The following is an 11,540-nucleotide window of genomic DNA, read 5'->3' as shown; positions in this document are numbered from 1 at the left end:
GTTTATTATATTCTTTGAGTACGTTGTTATATACACACAAAACTCTATTTTTTTGAAGTTATAAAATATAATGTGTGAGTACCTGAGAACTATTTAATTTTGTTAAGTTCAAAATCAATCGGATTAGAAAAATAATGCCTTAGTGCAAGTGACGGTTTGATGGTTGAATAACTAGATTAATGTTCAACACAAATCCTACTCTCAAATTAAAATAATACAACCTCTTATCCTTAATATGATATCTAGATAACTAATTTGTGAATGTTAATAAAATTAGTTAAGTTAGTTATTTATAATAAATATGTGTTGGCTTCCTTAAAATATCTTTGTTAATCATGTGCATTAGAATGAAAAGATTTTTAAAAAATTGAAGAAATATGAGAGACAATATGTGGATTGGGTTCTTATATATTTATGACCAAATTGAATTTTCAATTAGTTCTTGTATTTAGAACCGGAGGTAGTATTATGCAACTCTGATTCTTAATATAACATCTTCTTAATATAATTTGAGTACATTAAGAAAAATAATTACATTATTTATTTGTCAAAAATATGTCTTGATTTTTCTAAAATACCCTTTTAAACCATTTGTATTGAAATTAACCTTTAATGCAAATTCTTTTAATATATGAAATCAATAGGTATAATTTAGAAAGAAACTGATAAATATAAAAGAATAAATAGTTTGAAACCTTATATTTATAACTAAACTCAATATACAACTCAATCTTATATTAAAAATTAAAAACAATATTACCAGGATTAAAATAATGGTGCCTCGATGTATATATATTTTTGGAAACAAGTTGGTGAAAACAAAGGATTTTCTGAAAATTACCATAAATTAATTTTATGTTAATGCATATATATTCTTATATTAATTAGAGACTTATTACACATCAAATGTAAATACTTCTCTTCAAAATTTAAATATATTTTTTATGTATGATAGAAATTTAGTGCCAGTGACAACATGACACGTGGGGGTCCATTTTAAGATAAAGGACGACGTTCTGATACTTCTCAGTTCTCACGAGACACTGAAGAATGACTCAGATTACTTACACGAGGAAAAACGAAAATATCACTGATAATAATGCTCTTGACAGCTGTACTTACGCGCCAACCCGCAATTGCGAAAATTCAACATTCACACACGGGATCGTGCGAAGCACGCACTCCAGTGAGACTGGGCAAAAGATTTCTTGCCAAAAATACCTTAACATAGACCGTCATGGGAAAAGGAATGTTGTATGAAACTGGAAAGAACACCAACCCGAACCTCCATCCCATTTTCTTTTCTTGTGGCGATTGCAGGACCACCAGAAGATAAATCAGAAGACTATAGAAAAGAGAAAGAGTAATCAATCTCTCTCTCTAACTCTCTTTTTCCCTCTTGTTCTTTCTGCTTTTTGGCCCTTCTCTCCAGGGCTTTCAAAGTTGCCAACTTTCTCACCATTTCACAAATTTGGTTCCATTTGGTTACTAACCCAGAAAAGAAGAACCAGCTGGTTACCCCCGTTGGAAGAGATCAGTGAGGAAGAAGAAGAAGAAAGCAGAGAGAGAAAGTGAAGGAAGAAAAGAGATTGTACAGAAATAGAAAAGATAATAATAATAATAAGGCGATATGGGGAGGGGAAGAGTGGAGCTGAAGAGGATAGAGAACAAGATAAACAGGCAAGTCACATTCGCTAAGAGAAGAAATGGCCTTCTCAAGAAAGCCTATGAGCTTTCTGTTCTCTGTGATGCAGAAGTTGCCCTCATCGTCTTCTCCAACCGTGGCAAGCTTTATGAGTTCTGTAGCACCTCTAGGTTCGTACCTCCCTCAATTTCCTCATTCTATTTTTATTTCTCTTTTCTTTTGTTGTCATATTTTTTTTGTTGATCTATCAGATCTATCGCCTTCTCTCTCTTTCTGGTACTATTTCCCTTGTTTTCTGGCTTCTGCTGGTGCTTCAGTCATATTCATCACGTGCTCAAGTGAAGTAACTTATTTAGTTTTAGATTTGATTTGATCTCATGTAACTTCTCTTCGTTTCTGTTATATCTATGAGATCTGTTAATATGTAGTACATGATCTGATCAATATCTCGTCCTTTGATAACTGGTTCGTACTTTGTCTAGATGATTGACAGGATTTTTCTCTGGATTTCTCTCTCATTCTCATTTAATTTTTTCTTTTCCTCTTTTGTGTTTTGTTTCTAATTTTATTATTCCTTCTATCCTAAACATAAAACTTATTTTACAGTGTAATTTATATTATAAAATAAGTCTTATATTTAGGATGATATTACTTTTGTGTGATGTCCTTGTTCTTGTGTTTATTTATTTTATGCCTAAAAACTCATCAGTTGGTTTTTCTGTTAACTTTCTTGCTCAAATATGTATCACTATAATTCAGTTTGTGTTTGGAACCATAATAAATACTACCTCCAGTCCTAATTATAAGAGCTAATTGACTAATTTGAGGAAATTAAAGAAGTTGAGTTAGCTATTTGTCCTAAATAGGTGTTGTCTTTCCTAAACTATCCTTGCTAATCAAATGTATTGACTAGAACTCTTATTATTAGAAGGGCTACTTTGACAAAAAATATACGAATATGAAAGACAAAATGAATTGGGATCTTATATTTAGGACCAAAATAAAAATCAAACAGGGTCTTATATTAAGGACCAAAAGTAGTAAATTAGAAAATCTGTATATTTTAACTTTCAGAGAAAAGAAGTATAAGTGATATGTAAACTCATGTGAAATTTAGCATTTTGCATTGACAAAAATGTACACATAATTTATACATTTATAGAGAACTAGAGTGCATTGTCCGTGATTCCATGCATACGCACATAATTATTTAAAAGTTTTGTGGAATGTACTTGAGAGAAAAAACTAAAATAATAGCATAAAAAAGATAATGACAATGGTAATACGCATGAATAAAACAAAAATATAGTAAAAATGCAACGTAAATGAATATATTTTTTAAATAATGAAATTTGATTTAAAGTAGTGTGTTTGTGTGTGTGTCCGTTTTTTGTCCCGGGGTGGGGGAAGGCCACGATATATTATGTGGTACATGTGGACATGGTTAATAAAACACTTGATGTAATATGATATGATATTGTTCCTGTTCTAAATGTAAAACCTATTTTGTAGTATAATTTGCATCACAAAATAGGTATTATATTTAGTCTTATATTTAAGACTGGAAGAGTATATATTAATCTACTATTCCTGAAACACATTGTACCGTACTTTTTCATATTTTAATTACTTTGTTTTTTGACATAAAAAAGGGGGAAATCTCAATATATATATATATATATATATATATCTTTCAGATTTCAAAATCTCAAATTAGGAATAACTATAAAAATGTGTTGTCATTTGCTTTTCGTTATTGGAGTATAGTAACCAAGATTGATTTGAAATTTTAAAATTTAAAGATTTTTTTTTTTTGGGGAATCTCCCTAAAAACGGAGAAATAATTTGTTTAGCCCTGCTCGTTTCACTAAAGATGTAAAAGAAAATGAAAAACTATCTGTTTATTAGATTTTAAACATATTAAATGAAGATATTGTTGCTTTGTATTTATTATTTTGAGCGACAAAAACACAAACATCATTAATCTCATTAATAGAGATCTTTGGCTTCTTTTTTTTTTTCCTTGGTCTAACTCTCATTGTCTTAGGGAATTAGTTTCAGTACTCATCATAGTGATGAGCATCATGATACTTATCAAATTTTAATCATTCAAATTTAATATAGACGGATGAGATTTAATATTTAATGTTTTTGTTTTCTAAAAAATGGTTTCCTTTTAACTGGTACATGATCCAAAATAAATATGATCTCTTAATTGCAAGTTTTTTTTTTAAAAAATAAACGTTTTATTTAAAAATCACTAGTTAAAAATTTTATATCTAGACTATTAAAATTGATTTTGAATACTTTCCTGTTAAATCTGAAAAATGCTTTCCTTTTAGCTAGAGCCAGAAAAGGAGAAAAAGAAGAAGAAGAAAGAAACAGAGGCCTTGTTTGGTTTCTTATTTTAAAAGCAGTTTTTAATTTTTAAAAAAAAAAAAAATAAAAAACTTTGTTTGGTAATTTATTTTTAAAAACAAAAATCTGTTTTTAAAAACTAAAAAACCAAAACAATTTTTAGTTGTTTTCTTGTTTTTTTTAAAATATTTCTCATTTTTTGTTTGAGAAAATTGAGACACCCTTTCTTTTTTACTTGGTGACTTTTTCTTCATTTGAGAACTCGAGTTCTAATTGAAATTTCACCCTCTAGTCTCTGTATGTTTATTTTCAAATATAATTTTTTAAAACAATTATCGAAACAGATATTTTTTATTTTTTGTTTTTGAAACTTGTTTTACAAAACAATTTTATAAAATCGTTTTGAGGAAAAAAAAAACACAAAATAAATTCAAACATGCCCAGAGTTACAGTGTTACCTGGTTTTTTTAGTTAGATTAAGTTTCAAATCTCATTTGTATTGGTAACAAGCAGTACTAGACCTTAAGAGAGTAGTGAAAGGAGTTCTTCAAACAGAGTTGTAAATCGTAATGAAGGATATTCTATGTATTTCACAAGGTTTCGACACACAAACAGAATATTTGTTACATGATAACATGGAGAAGAGAGTTAAGTTATATTTAAAAAAAGACTTTAATTGAACAAAATTGAATGCTAACCAATCATATTCCTTAATTTTTAAATTTAACAGAATTTAATATCACACAATTCAAATTACAATAGAGCACACATCTACCAGCCCAAAAATCCCAAGCACACTGATTTAACACAAGGATGAGGAGGACATTTTGGTCACTCAATGTCTACTCCTCTAGTCCTATTATATGACAGAGAGAGAAGAAAAATTTTTATTCTATTTATAGGACAAGGAGAGAAAATTTTCACATGAATATATAATTTTACCTTTCATTCATTATTGTGTTAGTTTTGTTCTCATATGATATATTGTATATTAAATAGGAATAAAATTAAGAAATTGTTGAATTTTAAATGAGAATTAATGAAGTTTAAAGTTTTTATTAGTTTGTATGAAACATGTTGAAAGTGACTTATAAATAAGATCAGAAGAGTTTATTATTTTGGTACTGCATTATGGTTGTACCACTACTAAGTAATTCACCATCATCAATATATTATTTGATGTGTTTTCTTTTATGTGTCTGAAATATATCAGCATGCTCAAAACACTTGAAAGATACCAAAAGTGCAGTTATGGCTCTGTGGAAGTGAGCAAACCAGCCAAGGAGCTTGAGGTCTCTTACTTACATTTCTTAGTTCTTGCTCTGTCTCTTGTAATATTGATCACTTTCGGTCAATACAATTTAATTTTGAAAAGCTTTATCATGTTTTTAGTTACCTCAATTGTAAAATTCTTATCACTGCTATAACTTTTTGCAGATTAATTTACGTCTTCCTAAGAAATGTATTATCATACCAACTTTTGCTTTGTTAGTAAACTTTCATCTTCTTGCTCATAACAGACCAGTTACCGCGAGTACTTGAAGCTGAAAGCAAGACTGGAATCTCTCCAGAGGACCCAAAGGTGATAATTATATCATAATATTTTAAGCTCTTCATCGTTAAGATACAACTCAATAAATCAGAACAGCCTGGTTTCGTCTTTTCTGCTTCCATTTTTAACAGTAAATTTGGCTAGTATGCAGCTTTTTCTATATTTTCGGATGTAATAACTTCTTACATACATCAAATTTATAAGAAAATGTATAATTTTCAAACTATAAACATTATGGCTTGATTCCTTAGGCTTATTTACTCTATTCAAATTTTTCATGCTTTTTAAAGGAGTTGGGGTTCTCTCTACTAGAAGTTTGACTTTATTTCTAAATAATTAACACTTCAGATTTCCCCCAAAAAAAAAAGAAGCAAGTGTTGTATTAACAATTTTACCTTTCAACAAGCGCTTATCAATGAAAAAGAAGTATTTCTAATAAGAATACTTTAGTTAAATATCATCATTAAATTTTGTCAAAATTTAGACTGTTTAATAGCTTTTTTAATCTGTGTGCACAGCTAGAAGGTGACAATTGTTTTGAAATGAAGAAAGTTATTTAATAGCTGATGAATGTTAAAGCCATGCCATTGTTCTTTTTGGGGTGTCATTGTAGAAACCTTCTAGGAGAAGACTTGGGTCCATTGAACTCAAAGGAACTAGAGCAGCTTGAGCGCCAGCTTGATTCATCTCTAAAGCAAGTGAGGTCCATCAAGGTAATGAATTTGTACGTCCTCATGTGAAATGTAAATTTTCCGGCTAGCCTCAAGGTTAGTGTAGTTTTCTCCATTAAATTTCTCATCACTTTGTGACATACTTTTTACATTTTGATTTTGTGTGATTGTAAGGCTTGTGACTGTTCTCAAAATAAAGGAAGTTTAGTGAATTTTATATCCTTGATTTGGCTACAAGAAAATCCACCTAAGATTGAAATCATAATTTGTTCTGTCTTTATCTTTCAACTTTCCAATATAAGCTTAAAATGGTTCCTGACAAATATCTGGAATATTACTTTGCAGACCCAATTCATGCTGGACCAGCTGAGCGATCTTCAAAATAAGGTAAATTGTTTGGCACAATAGAACTATATATATTATTTTCTGTGTCTAATACTTGCAAGCTCGCGATTCTAATACAGGAACAGATTCTGGTTGATGCAAACAGAGCTTTGACTATGAAGGTAACTTTTTAACAAGTTCATTAATTGCATGTCGTACGATCAAAGGTTGGTTTTGGTTTTCTTAATGTTAACTCGGACAATTAATTCCTCTGTAACATTCTCCAAAGTGCAAAGCCACCTCTAGTAATGTATTTGAAAATGGTCTACTTTGTGTTGTTTCTAGAGAAGTACAATAACAAAAACTTTATACAACTAATTATCTGTGATGTCTCTGAAACCCTACAGCGATTTCTAGGCTTCTTTTAGTAACTTACATGCTCTTTTTCGTATTCTTCTAGGATCCTTGTGTTGGAAACGTTACAATTCAGAATTCATGTATCAGCTAAGAATTTAATCCATCTTTTTGCTTTAGAGGTGTTTGGATTAGCCTTTCGAAAACATTTTCATATAAGTCAAAACAAAACTCTTCCACATACTTCACTTATATGTTGTAAAACTACTTCCAAAAAGCTAATCTGAACACCTTCAAACATTTTTATTCACTTTCTTGTATCAGTTTCATTTCTTGAAGTCCAACACCGTCTTTTGTAATGATTTTTACCCTCTGTAATAGAAATACCAATAAATATGCGTTTCATGTGTCTCTTGAAACCCTGAAACTTGCCTTGGCACCAAGCTCCTCTGCATCTGCTTACATTATTGTTGGTTAATTACATTACTGTTGTGAGCAGCTTGAAGAAATCACTTCAAGAAACAACTACAGGCAATCTTGGGAAGGTGGTGATCAAAGCATGCAATATGATTCCCAGAATGCAAACTCTCAGGGCTTCTTCCAGCCTTTGGACTGCAATCCCACATTACAGATTGGGTATATAATATCTCATATCTACTTCCTGCATATTCTTACTGATATTTCAAGAACACAATCATAAACTGTATACTTGTAGATTTCCTATGTTAGCCTAACATAAATCACAATTATTTTATTAAATCCTTGATTTAATAATAAACCTTTTGGGCCTAAACTATGGTATCCTTATTTCTTTAAGTTGCATCATTTAGGATAAACAAACGTGATATTTATTGAGCTTCCTGTAAGCTAACCAGTAATGGGTGAGTCAGCCTATCAAGTTACACAAGAAAAAACTTCTTACCAATTTGGTCTTTTGATAGAGCTCAATGGCCACCCAACATAGTGAGATAAGACTTTGTTGTTGTTATTAATATTATTATATGTCATATCTCATTTGAAAAATTAAAAAATGCTTATCTCACTTACTTGGTACTTTCAATCAAGTATCTCAAGAAAAAACAATTATTTCTTTTTCCTTTTTTTTTCGTTTTTTGTAAATGGCATAAGGGGAAAAATGAAAAAAAAATTAAAAGAAAACAAAAGAAAAGAGGTGAATAAATGTGGCTCACCACCTTTCATAGGCGGGCTCGGATTGACTGAAAGCCAATTGCGAGTTGGCTCCTATTACCACTCATGCAAATGATAGACAATATATGTGTATAAGTTGATGAGCGTGAATTTGATTACAGGTACAATGCTGAGGGTTCAGATCAGATAGCAGCAACAACACAAGGTCATCAAGCGAATGGGTTTATTCCAGGATGGATGCTTTGAGTGATGATGCCTATGTAAGCAATTTTGCTGGCAATGTGCAAATGATGCTTCATCATCATATTCTCTATATAAGTTTATTACTATGTAATAAATCAGCACTTGACTGATGAATTCAATATATACAGCTTTGAAAACCTTGAGCCTCTTATAAATGGCTTGTACTATGTCCGTCTATAGTATCCTTCCAGCAGGACCATCTCTTTTATCAGGTAGGCCATTTAACATTTCGTGATGTTCTGAATTTGGGTGCATTAAGGCTATGTTTATTGTAGATATTAGGGATTAGGTGCTTAAATACCCTGGAAATATCCATAAAGGAGCACCTAACAGCTGGAAGTTTTTTTTCTGGCTCTCATATGCCCTGGAAGTTTTATTTCATAACATTTATATCTTGAATCGTTATCTGCTGTTAAGTTTGATCATTAAAAACATCAATCAAACTGTATAATTTAACAGTTAAACTTAACTATGAATAATAGCTAAGGTAATTTTGCTACGAAAATAAATTTTCAAGACATATAAGAGCAAAAAAATTTCGGATACTAGGTGCTCCTTTGTGGATACTTTTGGAATATTTAAACATCTTATCTCTAGACTAGGGTCCTGTTTGGATGACACTGGAAACCATGGTTTGGAAGGCCAAACCATGGTTTGCACAAAATGTCATCCAAACAGGCAGACATTTTGCATAAACCGTGGTCTTGCTTGAAACCATGGTTTCCACCGATGAAACCATGGTTTCATCATAAGCAAGAAATTCTCGCTTCTGGCTGAATAACTGAAGGCAACCGCATTTGACCCAAAAATACCCTTGAAATCTGTTGGCCGACACCCAATAATTGAAGGCAACGGACTACTCTGCTCGCGCATTCTCTCCGCTTTGCTGTGCTCGCGCATTCTCTCCACTGTGCTCTGCTCGCGTCGCGATCACTCTTCTGCTCGCTTCGCTTTGCTCGCAATTTCCGCTATCTTCGCTCTTCGCTCTGCTCGGGCATTCACTCTCAAGAAGCTCACCTTCTCTGCTCGCCGCTTCGCTCTTCAGGTATGAAATTCTTCCCGTCGAAGTATGTGCTTCTGTCAAATATTCTTTGTGAAACCCCACTTGTCGCACGTTCTTTTATTTTGAGTTTCTTGTAGCCCACTCCTTCTGGTTCACTGGTTCATCGAGCTCGTGCCGTCGCTGGTTCTGTGGTCGTGCTGAGAAGAAGAAGGGATGAAGACGATGGTGATGAAGGGAGGTTCCCCCTCTATCGTCGCGCAGCGTCTCCGTCTTGTGTTTGTGCTTCGGTCCCCTGTTTTTCCCAGCCACCGTCCCCCGTGTGTGTGTGTTTCGTTCTCTGCTCGTTCGGCATGTTCTCCCTTAGCCTGCTCCGCCTCGTGTTTAGCTTCTCCGCCAAGATGAAGAAGAAGATTGAATATAGTATATTAGGTTGGGGGTGGTGCGCACCGTTTTGCTCCCTTTTCTTTTAATTAATTAATTAATTACTCTAAATATATATATTTCACATTTAAAATCTTTAAAGAAAATTAATTAATTATCTGTTAGCCAAAAAAAAATTCATTTTTCTATAAACATATTTAATATTATGTTTTATAAATATATATACACATATTAATTATATATTAATTATATTATGTTATATATTATTAATTATGTTACTAAAAATTTTTTCATTAACAATTTTATTTTCTCAAATCAAAATATATCATAAAATCTATTCCTTACATAATTATCATATTAACTTATACCCTTTTTGGTAATTTTGACATGTAAAAAGTGCTTCTGGTAATAACTATCCAAACACTCTCACTTCTCATAATCACTTTTTCTCAGAATCTATTCTCCAGAATCACTTTTTCAAACCATGGTTTGGTTTCATCCAAACACACCCTAGATATTACCCTTGTCCCCCCTTTAGACTAATTTTAAGGAAAAGTACGTTTTTTTATGCAGTTCTCATTTAGTGCTTATCACTGCTCATTGCTATAATGAAATTTGAACCATTTAAAATATGGTCTGGATAGTTTAAATTTAAAATTTAAAATTTAACATTTTTTAATAATAAATTTATTTTTAGAAAAATGACAAATAAAGACCCCAATATGTGCAACTGCGATTTGGGACCCTCAATTTGAAAAATGACAAATAAAGACCCAGTCCCATATTGCAAATATGAAGTTTTGATGAAATGTTTGAAATGCTCCTTAGCCAAGTAACAAGTTGACTATGAAAAATGACAAGTTCACTTCAGCAAATGACAATTTCAGTAGACCAAATCACAACTTGACTAAGGGTATGTCAAATGATAAGTTGACTATGGGAAATGACAAGTTCACTTTAGCGAATGACAACTTCGGCAAACCAAATCACAACTTGGCTGAGGGGCATTTCAGATATTCCACCAAGATTTCATATTTGCAATATAGGACTGAGTCTTTATTTGCTATTTTTCAAATTAAGGGTCCCAAATCACAATTTCACATATTGGGGATCTTTATTTGCCATTTTCCCTTTATTTTTTAAGAAGTGTTCGTTATGAAATTATATATATAATTTTATAATTAAATAAAAAATTCTTTAAAACACGAAAACAATTTAAATTGAGCAAGATGAGCACTACATGTTTACTTCTTTGATAAGCATTGAATGTGCTTGCCTTTTTATGATCTATATCCCAAGATCTCCGTTAAAAATATCGATCACTAGATTTATTCCGGTTAGAGGACAGATTCAAGAGTAGATTTATTCTGTTAAAAAGGAATGTTTGGGTAGACACTAAAAACTAAACCGTGATTGTATATGAAATAAATATGTGAGATAAGTTTTATCTTAATTTGTATGATAGTACTTTTTTAAAAGTACTTTTTGATTATACCAAACACCCTGTTGCGTTCCGAACCCACCACAGCCATTACGAATGGGATGTCATGTCTTTCAGTTTAATCCGTTGGTTTGACATACTACGTTGAATACATTTTTCCTCTTAAATAGTGTTTGGTTGGGTTCTTTTTTTTAAAAAAAAAAGGAAGAAAGAGAGAGAGAAGGAAGGAAAAAGGAAAAAAAGCAAGGGTTGTTTGGTTTAGAAAGAGAGTGGGAAGGGGAAGGAAATTTTTATCTTTTGTTGCTTCCCTACCCTCCACCCTCATCCCTCCTCCTTTGGGGTTTGTTTTGGAAGGGAGAGAAAATAATGTATCACAGTTTGGTCTAAATTGTCCAATCATTATTTCAAAGAAAAATTAC

General features: G+C 31.7%; 1 protein-coding gene across 1 annotated transcript; it reads left to right on the top strand.

The window, feature by feature from the left end:
• The first annotated feature begins 1,498 nt into the window (after positions 1 to 1,498).
• Positions 1,499 to 8,643, top strand: LOC114759432 (developmental protein SEPALLATA 1-like). The gene is made up of 8 exons (XM_028948609.1): positions 1,499 to 1,815; positions 5,217 to 5,295; positions 5,524 to 5,585; positions 6,169 to 6,268; positions 6,572 to 6,613; positions 6,691 to 6,732; positions 7,404 to 7,540; positions 8,215 to 8,643. Exons 1-8 carry the CDS (start codon positions 1,631 to 1,633, stop codon positions 8,297 to 8,299), a joined length of 732 nt encoding a protein of 243 aa, XP_028804442.1. The 5' UTR covers positions 1,499 to 1,630; the 3' UTR covers positions 8,300 to 8,643.
• The last annotated feature ends 2,897 nt before the right edge of the window (positions 8,644 to 11,540 follow it).

This window comes from Neltuma alba, unplaced genomic scaffold (genome assembly GCF_004799145.2).
Source record: "Neltuma alba isolate B1F8T4 unplaced genomic scaffold, ASM479914v2 tig00001592_pilon, whole genome shotgun sequence".
In the NCBI taxonomy this organism is placed as follows: domain Eukaryota; kingdom Viridiplantae; phylum Streptophyta; class Magnoliopsida; order Fabales; family Fabaceae; genus Neltuma; species Neltuma alba.
Note: the sequence above shows the minus strand (reverse complement) of the source record. Positions and strands in the feature narration are given on the sequence as shown.

Coding starts and splice junctions, on each gene's coding strand:
- LOC114759432 (XM_028948609.1), top strand. CDS start 1,631: ATGGGGAGGGGAAGAGTGGAGCTGAAGAGGATAGAGAACAAGATAAAC. Junction 5,586..6,168: donor TCTCTCCAGAGGACCCAAAG/GTGATAATTATA, acceptor GTGTCATTGTAG/AAACCTTCTAGGAGAAGACT. Junction 6,614..6,690: donor TGAGCGATCTTCAAAATAAG/GTAAATTGTTTG, acceptor ATTCTAATACAG/GAACAGATTCTGGTTGATGC.